At 42.0% G+C, this 14,001-nt stretch overlaps 1 protein-coding gene across 1 annotated transcript in view; it reads left to right on the top strand.

Annotated features, from left to right (window-relative positions):
- The window catches only part of ACO1 (aconitase 1), a gene marked incomplete at both ends in the record, with an annotated part of 37,391 nt that overhangs the window by 9,572 nt on the left and 13,818 nt on the right, over positions 1-14,001 (top strand). Inside the window, 9 exons of the mRNA XM_080708658.1 lie at positions 157-226; positions 355-538; positions 1,218-1,357; positions 3,445-3,616; positions 6,804-6,904; positions 8,086-8,202; positions 9,704-9,863; positions 11,109-11,244; positions 11,981-12,065. Coding sequence (XP_080564784.1) covers positions 157-226; positions 355-538; positions 1,218-1,357; positions 3,445-3,616; positions 6,804-6,904; positions 8,086-8,202; positions 9,704-9,863; positions 11,109-11,244; positions 11,981-12,065 — 1,165 coding nt within the window. The remainder of the gene's footprint in view (positions 1-156; positions 227-354; positions 539-1,217; positions 1,358-3,444; positions 3,617-6,803; positions 6,905-8,085; positions 8,203-9,703; positions 9,864-11,108; positions 11,245-11,980; positions 12,066-14,001) is intronic.

Here is a 14,001-nt window from a genome sequence, read left to right as displayed (position 1 = left end):
CCTCTCCCTTTCCAGACTGTCAGTGGTGAAGCTTGTGATGCCACCCAGCAGGCTGCAGATGCACTTGCTATTTTGCTCATTCATCACCAATAAGTTTGACCCGTAACATTTTAAGCCTTGAAATTTATACATTGAGCTTTTTTTTCTTTTTGACAGGGCAGACAGTTTACAGAAGAATCAAGACCTGGAATTTGAAAGAAATAGAGAACGATTTGAATTTTTGAAGGTACAGACATTGTTTGGTCTCATTGTTTGGTTTTCTGTGTGTGAGGTACAAGGGAGAAGTGTCCAGAAGATGGGCTGAGTAGAATTATGGCAGGTATTCATGGTGTTCTTTCTTTTGCTCAATCCCAGTGGGGTTCTCAGGCTTTTCAAAACATGCGGATTATTCCCCCTGGCTCAGGAATCATCCACCAGGTGAATTTGGAGTATTTGGCAAGAGTAGTATTTGATCAGGATGGATATTATTACCCAGATAGCCTCGTGGGCACAGATTCACACACTACCATGATTGATGGTTTGGGCGTTCTTGGTTGGGGTGAGTATTCTTCCAAGTTCCTTTTTTAAATATGCTGTCATATAGCATGTGTCTTAATTCTCTTTGATGCCATTAAATCTCAGTGGCATGGATTCGCATGACCACAAGTATAGGAGAGGTTTTGTTTACTGATATATTTCCAGTTCCCAGAAAATTCCTTGCATGTAGCAGGCACTCAGTTTTATGTTTGGAAAAATAAACTGAAACAAAGTCTTAGGGACATTTTACATAAGTGAAAATAAGCTGACGTGGTTGTTAAAAATGGAGACTCCTGTGTGTATGGTGGCACACACCTGGAATCCCAACTACTTGGGAAATATGTCAGGAAGATCACAAGTTTGAGGCCAGCCAGGGCAATTTAGGGAGACCATGTCTCAAAAAGAGCTGGGGGTAACTCTCTGAGTGCTTGCTTAGTATATGCAATTCCTAGTGCCTCCAAAAAGACTCTTAATCCTTATTCTCCATTGGGTGTGGCTCTGGGGGAATGTTGATACAGGTATTTGGTGGGTAGGAAGAGACACACTTTGAAAAACACATGTTAAAAAATTTATAGAGGGAAATAGAGAAAGATTAACTGCTTTTTATAGAAACACAACTCGGTACCACTTAAATGTTGTAAACAGATTTATTGGTTAAAGAGGAATAATAAAAGTAATTCTGACCATATCTGTCATTGCAGGTGTGGGTGGTATTGAAGCAGAAGCTGTCATGCTGGGTCAGCCAATCAGTATGGTGCTTCCCCAGGTGATTGGCTACAAGCTGATGGGAAAGCCCCAAGCTCTAGTGACATCTACGGACATCGTGCTCACCATCACCAAGGTAAAGATATGCAGCCCTTCCTGTGGTCTTGGAAAGTCAGTGGAGTCCCTCTGGGTTTCTGTGTGCTTAGAAATGTTAAGAAACCATGCCTTGAGCATCTTAAAAGGAGATAAGGCAATATTCTGTTGGTACATTTAGACGATTATGTTCATTTTACTGCATGGATCTTTTCCTTTTAAAATTGTGACATAGTCAAAATACACAGAAATTGAAATGATATTCATCGGTCTACCACTCAGATTTAGCAGATGATCTTTTATCATGTTTGCTTCATAGCCCTCTATTTTTTAAAAAATAATATATAGTGTTTATGAGTAAAGCCTCCCCTGTCCATTCCCAGATATAACTATTATCCTAAGGTTGTGAGAATCATTCCCACATATGTATTTATATTTTTGCTACATTTTTCCCACATGGCTTTTTTTTTACATGTAATAGCAAATTAGTTCAGTGAATGCTTTTTGACTTTTGAATTTTATTGTCTGTATTATAAGTTACTTTATTGTAGCAGATTTTTTTCAAGTTGGAAAATAATGGTGTTTTTCTTAAGCTCTGTAGGAAACCATGCGTTGTGATGTGCTTGCTTTGCAAAAAGAAGGCAGGTTTATTTTATAAAACTGAAAATTATAGAAAATTGATGTTTTTTTATCATAGGCAATTATTTTCTGTTTATTTTAAAGACTTCAGGTCTTTTGTATAGACACCACACTGTAAAAGGCCAAAAAAAGTTTCTCTTTGATTTACTTTTTGTGGAATTTGGAATTAGATTTATTCAAACATCATAACTTCTCACAAATATCTGTATATTGTCTTTTAAACATGGAACAATAGGACTTGCCCACAGTATTTAGCAGAATCCATATAACCAGCCTCTCCATGTGATTGTCAACCTTCTCTGAAACTGGCTTCATGCACAGTGATGGCAGCCAGGAGCTTCACCCCTCACTGGTGGCTTGAATGGGAAAGACTTGGGGATATGACTGTCTAAAAAAAATCTTTGTTAGGTTGGACTAGTACCTGTAGCATGGATTTTGTGCATTATACTTTAGAAAAGTCATGTATTTATTTAACTAGTATGATTGTATAATAATTTAGGTTTGCTTAGATTGAAAGAATTTAATTTTTAGCATTTCTAGGTACTTCAATTGATCTTTTTAAAGTGTTTCTCATTTTGAAAAAACTGTCCTTAACATTAATTATATATTTGGCATTACTTTTTTTTCTTTTTAAAAAATAACTATTTTGATATAATCTTAGATTTCTAAAAGAGTTTGGGGAAAGATAACAGAGAGTCCCCGTTTCCTTCTCTTAGCTTCCCCTAATGTTAACATTGTACATAGCCATGGATTTTTCTTTCTTTCTTTCTTTCTTTTTTTTTTTTCCTCACGATACTGGGGATAGAATCCAGGGGCATTCTACCTCCAAGCTACACCCCATCCCTATTCTTTATTTTGAAACAGGGTCTCACTGAGTTCCAAAAGGCCTCACTAAGTAGCTGAGGCTGTCTGCAAACCACGATCCTCCTGTCTCAGCCTCCCAAATGCTGAGATTACAAGCATGTGCCACCACACCTGGCACATTTTTTTTAATTAGAAGGAATTGCCAGGCATGGGTGGCACATGTGTGTAATCCCAGCATTCAGGAGGCTGAGACAGTAGGACCATGGTTCATGGACAGCCTCAGCTACTAAGTGAGGGAGTCCCTTTGCAACTCAGTGAGACCCTATATCAAAATAAAGAACCAAAAATAGAGCTGGGGGTATATAGAGCTCAGAGGTTGAATGCTCCTGGGTTTAATCCTCAGTACCACAGGGGGGGGAAAAAAGGAACCATTGATGTGGCCCTATTACCCATGGACTTCGCCCATTTTCTTAGTAATTCACCGTTCTTGGATCTAGTCCAGAACACTGTGTTGCATTTCCATGACATTGTTTTTTTAAGCTTTATTTTTAAAAGTAACGTAAAACATGGTGAGCCTAATTTATGGTTTGTTTACTCATAAGGCCAGTTTATAAGAATTGCAAGGGGATAGTTTTGTGTTTTAAATGCGGGCTATCAAATCTCCAATCTTTTGTTTCTGCTGCCCAGCACCTCCGCCAGGTTGGAGTTGTGGGCAAATTTGTCGAGTTCTTTGGGCCAGGAGTAGCCCAGTTGTCCATTGCTGACAGAGCCACCATTGCCAACATGTGTCCAGAGTACGGAGCCACTGCTGCTTTCTTCCCAGTTGATGAAGTTAGCATCAGGTACCTGGTACAGACAGGTAAGTGAGGACCAGGAAAGCAAAAGGGAAGTTAGAGTTGCCTAGAACACCAGGACCTGCGCCTTGCCTCTGCCCCTGCCCCACACAGGGCCCTTGGTTAGAGTTACACAGCTTTCTTCCCTCTGTGAAGTCAAAATAGCTATTGGGATTTGAGGAGTTGTAAGATGGAGGTGGTACAGTCCATAGAAAGAGCTCCAGTATTCCAGAATCCTGGGTATTTCCACTGGGCATTTATGACTAGTTTTGGAAGCAACCAAGGCATCTTAGTAATGGTGACTGCTATCTGTGGGGCACCTGCTGTGTACTAGGCACTTGATGTGCATTTGCTGTCGTTCTCTTCACACATCTACAGGAAAGATTGGCTGACTGGCTAGAGAACAGGAGAGAAAATGAGGATCAGAGAAATGTTATTACCCAAGGCTGATAAATAGCAGAGCCAGAATCCAAACCTGCAGCTGCCTGGCTCCACACAGGGCACACTCCTTTCAAATTGCCCACCAACTGAAATGAGAGACAAAGTAGGAAGGCATTTAACGTCAGTAGAGCCTTCTCTTGGTATAAATTGGTTTAGAAATTTGACTTTGAGAAAGTCCTTTCTTTTATCTCTCAAATTTATTATAAAAAGTTAAATATTTACTCAGTTAATACATTATTGGTATCTGGTCTAGGTGCCAGATGTAAGTAAAGCCTCTGCCCTCACAGAGCTCATGTTCCCGTGAGGGGGAAAGACAGTGCACAAGCAGACAGATACAGAAGTGTGATGCGAAAGAGGGAGCAGGTGGCTGAGTGCCCAGTGCTTCCTCATTAGGAAGGCCAGCAGAGGGCTGTCGAGTAGACATCCCAGCACATGTCTGAGCAGAGTGAAGTAGGCACGCCACGGGAAGGACTGTGCAAATCTTAAAGATTCCTCATAAATCCAAGTCTTCTCCCAGAGCCTGAGAAAATTCCCCTGGAAGTAGTAAAAACTGTGATGAAAAGATTTATTTAACAAAAAATGTTTTTAGCCTAGTATGGTGGCGCCCACCTGTAATCTGAGTATTTGATAGGCTAAGACAGGAGTATATCCCAGGATTGAAGCCAGCTTCAGCAATTTAGCAAGGGTCTCTGCAACTTAGTGAGACCTTATTTCCAAATTTAAAAAAAAAAAATGGGGCTGGTGATATAACTCAGAGGCAGAAGGCCTGTGGGTTCAATCTCCAGCACCACACACAAAAAAATTTTTTAATTAAATATAATTGATTAATTGATTTGATTAATTTGATTTGGTTAGATTCATTAGTTGATTAATACATACTGTTTCCTAAAGGATTTGAGATGAAAAAGATGAATAAACATAATAAGCAGCTGAGGGCACAGAGCTAAAAAACAGGAAGGAATGGCAGCTGGGAAAAGGAGAAGGGTGCAGGATCCGCCCAGGGTCAGGTCTGTCTCTGCAGTGCTCCGGGCACCTCTACCCAGTGTCCAGTGCCAGGCTGTGACACCTGCTAAATTAAAGCAAACACACTGCTGCAGAAGAGCGAGCCCCTTCCTCTTGCTCAACCCTAAGAGAAATCTCTCTTGTTCATCTTTATGAAGAGGCAGCGTGGGAGGCAGTGAACAGTGGGCTCAACCACAGACCCTGGTAAATAGGCTAATGGAGCTCAGGAGCTGTCTTTTGTGACGTTCGTGCTGAAAGCCGATGACCTTACCATTCAGTTAAAACAAAAAAATGCTGATCTGGGGTGAGGTCAAGATTTTGGTCTCAATTAACTGTCAGAGAAACAGTAGATAGCCATTGGTCATACTTCCTGAGTAAAGTATCTCCTAGATGTTGATAATAATTAAATAGCGTAAGATTTAGGGTCATATCTCTTCTAACATTAGCACTGTGAATTAAGACTTTGGACTTTGGAGACAAACTCAGGTTCAGATTCCAGTTTTGCCATTTATCAGTTGTTTCATGGGAAGGTTACTTAGTCTTCTTGAGCCATCATTTCCTCACCTACAAATGAGAGTAATACTAGTATTTATTCCATAAGGTCACGATAAAAGTTAGAGCTGGAAATAATGGTTTTTTTTTTGTTTTGGGGTTTTTTTTTTTGTGTGTGTGGTACCATGAATGGAACCCAGGGGCTTTCTATGTCTGGGCTACACTCCCAGACCAATTTTATATTTTATTTGGAAACGGGGTCTCACTGAGTTGTTGAGAGCCTTACTAAGTAGCTGAGGCTGGCTTCGAACCTGCACGATCCTTCTGTCTCGGCCTCCCAAGCGCTGGGATTACAAGTGTGTACCACCACACCCGGCGAAATAATGTATTTAAAAAGATGTAGCACAGCTGGGCATAGTGGCGCACACCTATAATCCCAGTACTTTTGAGGTTGAAGCAAGAGGATCGCAGGTTTGCGGTTGGCTTCAGAAGTTTAGCAAGACCCTGTTTCTGCAAAAGTGATGATGATGATGATGATGATGTTGTTGATAGGACTGGAGGTAAAGCTCAAAGGTATAATGCTCCTGGGTTCAGTTTCTAGTACCACAAAAAAATTAGTAAATTAAAAAGATTTAGCACACAGTGCCAGATACACAGAAAGTGCTAGAGGTTTGGAGTGGGTGTGGGTTGGATAATTGTTTTAACAATTGTAATATGGCATGCCACAACTCTTTATGGCCAGCCGAAGGTACATGGATAGATGCAATTTGACAATTAGCTCAAATATAGGATCCTTCTAATTAAGGGCTATAATCAAAAAGAGGAGGAGTGCCAGGCGTGGTGGCACACGCTTGTAATCCCTGCGTTTGGGAGGCGGAGACAGGAGGATTGCGCAGGTTGGAACCCAGCCGCGCTGGCTTAAGAGACCCTGTTTCCAAATTTTAAAAAGTATAAAAATAGGTCTAGGAGTGTAGCCCAGAGGTAGAATCCCAGTACCACCAAAAAAAAAAAAAAAAAAAAGAGGAGGAGTATATCTAAGTAGAACCAGAATCCTTTCCAGAAAATAGTTATTTTGGTAGGAACGGGGTCAGTTAGCAGCTCGTAATAAAAAGCAGCATCAGCCAGAGGGTCAAACTGTCAGCTTGAATGATAAAAGATGGATATGTCAGTGTACATATCCAGTAATGCATAGCATGTATGTAGCTGCAGGTGGAAGTGTTTTAGCCATTAACTAGGAAATATTAACAAGTGTTACTTTTTACTCCTAATGCCATTTAGGTCGTGATGAGAGCAAAGTAAAGCACATTAAGAAGTATCTTCAGGCTGTAGGACTGTTCCGAGATTTCAATGACTCCTCTCAGGACCCAGACTTCGCCCAGGTATGTGAGCACCTTCCACTAACCCTCTTCCTTCTCTTCCAAGGCTGCAATTTTAGTCTGCGTGTTTTCTTGGAAGGTGAACTTGTAGGAAATTAGTCACTGCCAAATCCCGGCAGGAGAACAGGGTGTTACAGGTTGAAAAATTAAGAGGATGAGGAAATGGTAAACATTGTAAGCTGGGTGTGCTCCCCCATTTTTTTTTTCTGGTACTAGAGATTGAACCATGGGGTATTCTACCTGCAAGCTATACCCCCAGCCCTTTTTATTTATTTACTTATTAATTAATTAATTTTTTGCAGTACTAGAGATTAAATCCAGAGGCATTCTAACTCTGAGCTATACCCAGCCCTATTTTTTTATTCTTTATTTTGAAACAGGGTCTCACTAAGTTACTGGGATGGCCTTGAACCTCCTTTCTCAACCCTCTAAGTACTGAGGTTGCAGGTGTGTACCACCACACCTGACTGTGCTCCCCTCTTTGAACTACTGATTCGCACCTTTTATGTAGAATATTATTAAAAGGTTTATAGAAAGAACTAGAGCTATTTAAAGACTAAGTCCATCATTGTTAACAGTTTTTAAAAGAAGTGACGATATGAACATATCAATTAGTCCGCTTACTTACCTTTATTTTCTGGAGTACAAACTGAATCTTTTTTTTCCCCTAGACTGTGGAGATTGGAGGGTAAACCAGACTTGGGGCCTTTGTTTTGTTTTGTATTTCATTTAGAGAAGAAAATCCTCAATTAGACTAAATCCCGCTTCCTAGCACTGAGACTTAATAGCTATGTCCCTCCCAAATCACCTTAAAATCTTACAGGTTTACATATCATTTCAATATAAAATCCATCTCAACCTAACTTAAGGTAGTAAAAGTCATGTATGAGCTGCTGTACAAGAATAAATGAGAAGACACCAGCAACAACTACAGTGTCCACCCCAATCTTTCTGAGAGTCAGCAAAACTTCCTGCTCATTCTACACTGCTTAAGTTCCTATCTTGATATTGAGAAATTCATCACTTTGGTGTTATGATGAATATTGGTTTCCTTATTCTGGAATGTCCTAGTTTTGCTTATTTGCTTTTTTTTGTTGTGATGTTTTCAGTTCTCTGACATGGCTTGTGTTTCTTTTTTGGATATAACATGACTTTTGTCATTTTTTTTTCTCTTGGGAGAACAGATTGTAGAATTAGATTTGAAAACAGTAGTACCTTGCTGCAGTGGACCCAAAAGGCCTCAGGACAAAGTCGCTGTGACTGACATGAAAAAGGACTTCGAGAGCTGCCTGGGAGCCAAGGTAGGGCCTCACACTCTGCATTTGCCCCGCTTCTTAGTGCCCAGGCTTTCCCCCAACTCCATGAGTCTTCCTGAAGCCCGATGGCTGAGGGAGTTTCTCCTCCGTTCTAGACGCCACAGTGACCTCCCCATTAGCAGTGGGCCACACTGCTTCCCTAGAGCACCTGCTCATCTGTAAAGACAACTCAGCCCACATTTTCAAGCATGTCTACTTTTCACACGATTCTTCACATTGATTGCTGCTCTCCAGGCTTGTGAACCTTTGCACTTTTGAGCACACTCCTCCCCGCCAGCATGTCTCTTCTCGATCTGTAAAACTCCCCTCAGATTCCAGCTCCTCTACAATGCAGCCTCAGCATCTCCAGCAGGAAGTCATCCTACCCTGGACTTGGCCCAAACCCTCTGATGGAATTCCTTGTTCTTTACTCATGTTGTTGGTACTGTGTTTGTTTCCTTTACTGGACTGTATGTATGATCTGCGTCAGAATCACATTGGTATCCCAGGAGTACCTAGCATAATGTCTTTACACAGATTTTCAGTGAACACTTCCCAGATGAATGATTTAAGTTATATGATGGATTTTTTTATCCATGAGATACCAGCATTATACCAAATGTTCAACTGTATTCTTTTTTTTTCAATACTGGGGATTGAACCCAGAGGCATTCTACCTTTGAGCTACATCCCAAGCCCCATTTTTTATTCTTTTTAAAACAAGATCTCACTAAGTTGCAGAGGGCCTCGCAAGTAGCTGAGGCTGGCCACAAACCTGTGATTCTCCTGTCTCAGCCTTCCAAGTATTGGGATTACAAGCGTGCGCCACTACACCCAGCTACTTTGTATTATTGAACAGAATTAGCTTAATCTGATCTAAATGGTACCTTTCTCTAAATTTCCTAAGGTTAGAATCAGTAGCCTCAGTCTGTCCGTATTAAACCCTATGATAATGTCTTAATGTCATGCAGTTCTATGTAGACTAACCTTGAACTAAATTTGTAGTTTTAGCATGTCCCCTCCCTCCGTCCTTCTCTCACTCCCTTTCCCCCTTTTCTGTGGCACTGGGAATTAACACAAGGCCTTGCGCATGCTGGGCAAGGGCTCTGCCATGGAGCTATGTTCTCCTCACTTTTTATTGTTTAACTTTGAAACAGGACCTCAAACTTGGGATCTTCTGCCTCGGCCTCCCAAGTAGTTAGGATTATAGGTGCCACCACACCCACTGAGCATTCACATTTTTTGAGAAGAGAATAATGGTTACTGATTTCAGTGCAGAGTAAGATTCGGGAATTACAGCTACCTTTTAAAATATGTAAAAAGAATAGAAGTTTAATTTTTCTGTAACATTTCAGTTTTCTGGCAGAGATATTTACATGTTGATAGTAATTAGACTTTAAAAATTATAAAAGTAGCCCTTTAAAGTGAGAACATTTGACCATATATATTTGTCATATGTATTTTCTCTTCCTGTATGTAATATACATGTATTTTTTCCTTCCTATAGCAAGGATTTAAAGGATTCCAAGTTGCTCCAGACCATTTTAACGACCATAAGACATTTATCTACAGTAATAGTGAATTCACCCTTGCTCATGGTTCTGTAGTAATCGCTGCCATTACCAGCTGCACAAACACCAGTAATCCATCTGTGATGTTAGGGGCAGGTAAGTCCGTTGTGTCCATCCTGTGGTCATGTGGACCTGCTGCTGGAAATCTCCTGAGACATGACCCAAGGTCGTTTCTGATGATACACGTGGTTCCCTGAACCTTGTCTTCTGCATGCAGAGATTTATTGGGCCAGAAATATCTATACAACAAATAACATCCAAAGCAAACTATTTAAGGAGGATGTGTAACGATCGTTCACTTGAGAACTAGCACAGAAAAATAAGTAGAGGAAAGTAAAGGAAGCTGAATTTCTGCTAATGCCTAGAATCTGTGTCAAACATTAGAAGGGAAATAAAGAACCTGGTGTCATGTCATAGACTTTGTTCTCTGCAAAATCCCTGACTGGTAGAATTTAATACTGTCTTGGTGCATGGGCAAGGGCATCTGAACTAGGGCACAGGGCACTGATTGATAAAGCTCAACACACCTGACCTGTTATGCAATTCTGGCTAAGTAGTTAATATTTACATGCAGGGTTTCACTAGGATCTCTTAGTTTCCAAATGTTTAATCAGCCCTAGAGTTTCCCTTGTGTCTCTGGAGTGGCATCAGCAGTTTTTTCTTCATGGGCATAAGAAAACCTTTGTCGAAGAGTTCATCTTTTGCTAGCTAAGCTTTCCAGTTTTTCTTAAGATACATCTTCAGCTTGTGTGTAGCTCTTTGTTCCTTTACACCCTCACCCAGTTCTTCCCTATTTCTGTGATATACACTAAGTCAGAGCACCCAGTGTCCCAGTAACAGTCTCTGTATTTGCCTTTGGGCAATACAAAGTCCAAAGGCTCAGGAGCTCTCGATTGTCCCCTTTAGAAACATGTATAATCTAGATTTCTTACTTCCAAGCTGACTATATTTCTTGCCTACCAGTATATAATTCACATATTTTCAGAAAAAGCCCTTCCAATTATAATTTTCTAACAAGTCACATTTCCTCCCAAAAGTAAAAACTTATTATATAGCATACTTCTGAATAGTTTGGAATTAATCTCTTTTAAAAAAAAAAAAAAAAGTAAGCACACCTCTTTATTTCCATGAAGAAATGACTTTGAGTTTACTACCTACGTGTAAAGCATGTTGGGCTGCTGAGCTTTTCATCTGTTGGGCCATAGAAATGGCACAGAATGCCAGCCGGAGGGAGCCTTGTCAGGCAGGGGCAGGAAGCACCACCAAGAAGGCTGAACTTTTTCTGAAGTGTTCCTGGCATCTGTGCAGGCAGTCGCCCACACTGTGTTTACTACTTCACAGGGTTGTTAGCAAAGAAAGCCGTGGATGCTGGCCTGAATGTGAAGCCTTACATCAAAACCAGCCTGTCTCCTGGAAGTGGTGTGGTCACCTACTACCTGCGAGAAAGTGGAGTCATGCCTTACCTGTCTCAGCTTGGGTGAGAAAGTTTTCTTTTACACCACAGCTTTTGTATTTTTTTACCCATATGTCTTAGAAGTCACTGTATAACAGCTGCAGGCTTATCTGCTGTCTTTTATTGGATAAAAGGCAGACTTACACCCTGACATTCCAACTGAATAGGGCCCTCCTGTGCAGTTGTGCTGACTGTTCATGACCTCTGAGTGCAGAGCCAGGGCTGAAGCCGAGCCTGTGTTCTGCTGTGCGCTGCACCTGTGGTGGCCTTTCTCACTTCCACTGAGGCATGCCATGGCTAGCAGTGCTTCTGCAATGGAGAATCTGCCTTTTGGCATAGAAATCATTATTGCCGTGGCTAAAAACATTCTATTTCTCTAAGGCAAATTAGTTGTTAGTAGGAAAATAGAGTTTTTCCAATGTCCATATTATTCTTGGTTTGAATGACATGTATTTTCTCCATGTGTCTCAAATTCAAAACTCCTTGGGCTTATACAGTAGTAATAGTGAATGGAAACATTAAATGACACATCATATTTCAACTTTTAAAAATTAGAGCTCATTCAATTCCTTGTTATGAAAACCGTGAATCCTATTCTTCTTGGATAAACTTGGTATCAAATGTTCTCTACAAAGGAAGCTTTATAAAAACAGCACTGCCCTGAGCAGTGCTCTTCCTTGTGATCCGTGGTCTCTGGGAAGTGTTGTGAGCAGAGGCCTCACCAGAAGCGATTTTCTTGTGCCTCCCTTTCTACACCTAGGTTTGATGTGGTGGGCTATGGCTGCATGACCTGCATTGGCAACAGTGGGCCCTTACCTGAACCTGTGGTAGAAGCCATCACTCAGGTAATTACAAAAGAGCTGCTAGGTCTTCAGAGCTGTTCTTTCTTTGTGTATAATATATGACAAAAATGCTGTTTTGTGTTTTTTTGTTGTTGTTTTTTGGGTGATACTGGGGTTCCTGGAAACCCTTCTATCTCCGGGCTACACTCCCAGACCTATTATATATTTTTTATTTGGAAACAGGGTCTCTTAAGCCAGTGAGGCTGGCTTTAAACCAGCGCGATCCTCCTGTCTCCACCTCCCAAGCACGGGGATTACAAGTGTGCACCACCACACCTGGCTGATAATTTTTATACAGTCTAAAGAAGCAGGGAATATGGTTAGGAGTGTGATCTTTAGAGCTAAAATTATTAGTTGCATAACCTCGAACAAGTTAGGTAATTTGTTTGTGCTTTAGTTTTCACCACTGTAAACTATAATAGTTTCTATCTCACAGTGTTATGAGAATTTAACATGATGAACGTAAAACACTTAATGCATTGCCTGGAACCTCAGTATGTGCTCAGTATCTGCTGGTTTTGACTACAAAAGGCTTCAGAATTGTTTGTTGAAAATTGAGTCAAGCCGGGCGTGGTGGCACACACTCGTAATCCCAGCATTCAGAAGACTGAGACCAGAGGATAGCGGTTCGCGGACAGCCTCAGCTACTTAGTGAGGCCCTCCGCAACTCAGTGAGACCCAGTTTCAAAATAAAGAATAAAAAATAGGGCAGGGGGTGTAGCTCAGAGGTCGAATGCCCCGGGTTCCATCCCCAGATTCGCAAAAAGAAAAGAAAAAGAAAATTGGGTCAAAGTAAAACAGATCTCCACATAAATGAATGTAAAATCTAAACTAAATTGCCTTGTCTTGATTTTTGTTGTTGTTCTCCAAATTCTGAAGCCTTGAAAACTATCGCTGAATCTGTGTAAGTCCCGTGGCTGCCTTCATCTGTCAGCTTTTCCTATTTCCCACCTGTTCTTCAGCCCAGACAGCAGTAAGCAGGGCATTGTGTTCTAACCTGCCTGACATTTTTTTAAATTTATTTTTATTGGTGCATTGTAATCATACATCACATTGGAATATAAGACTTGAGAGGATATACAAGTATACATCATCCAATTTGCCCTCATCCAGCCCCCATCCCATTCCCTCCCCCTCCCTCAATCCCATGCTTGTTTGGTGATTAACTTTGATACATATGTTTATGTACCTCCTGCTTTTTAAAGAGGCTCCATCCTCCCCTATTCCATACCCTCTGATTGGTCACCTTAATTGCTTCACTATAGGGCCCTTTCTATAGCTCGACCACTTCCTGTTGCCCGTTTCCTCCTAGTTATTGCTGATTAGGGGAAGCATCTGGTTTTAATTTTCTGCGATATTTCTCTGTGCATGCTGTGTTGCAAATACCGATCCCAGTCTTGACGGCCCCAGTTGTGGCCTTGGCTACCTGATGGACTGATCAGACCTCGCAGGCTCAAGCAGCGGCCTTGCCTCATGGGAGGCCCCGGTTCTGGCCTCGCTGGCCCTGACACTGGCTTAACCCCTCAGCTGGCTCTGATCCCGGCCTCAGAGGCCCCAGCACCAGCCTTGCCTCACGGCAGGCTCCGATGTTAGCCGATGGCCCCGGCATCGGCCTAACCCCTCGGCAGGCTCCGATCCAGGCCTCGGAGGCCTCAGTAGCGGCCTTGCCTCATGGAAGGCTCTGATGCCGGCCAGTGGCACCGGCACCGGCCTAACCCCTCAGCAGGCTCTGATCCCGGCTTCAAAGGCCCCAGCATCGGCCTTCCTCGCAGCAGGCTCCGATCCCGTCCTTGCTGGCCCCAGCACCGGCCTAACCCCTTGGCAGGCTCCGATCCTGGCCTCAGAGGCCTCAATAACAGCCTTGCCTCATGGAAGGCTCCGATGCCGGCCGTTGGCCCCAGCACCGGCCTAACCCCTCCCTGCCTGACATTTTTTCATG

This window comes from Muscardinus avellanarius (genome assembly GCF_963383645.1).
Source record: "Muscardinus avellanarius genome assembly, chromosome: 13".
Taxonomy (NCBI): domain Eukaryota; kingdom Metazoa; phylum Chordata; class Mammalia; order Rodentia; family Gliridae; genus Muscardinus; species Muscardinus avellanarius.
Note: the sequence above shows the minus strand (reverse complement) of the source record. Positions and strands in the feature narration are given on the sequence as shown.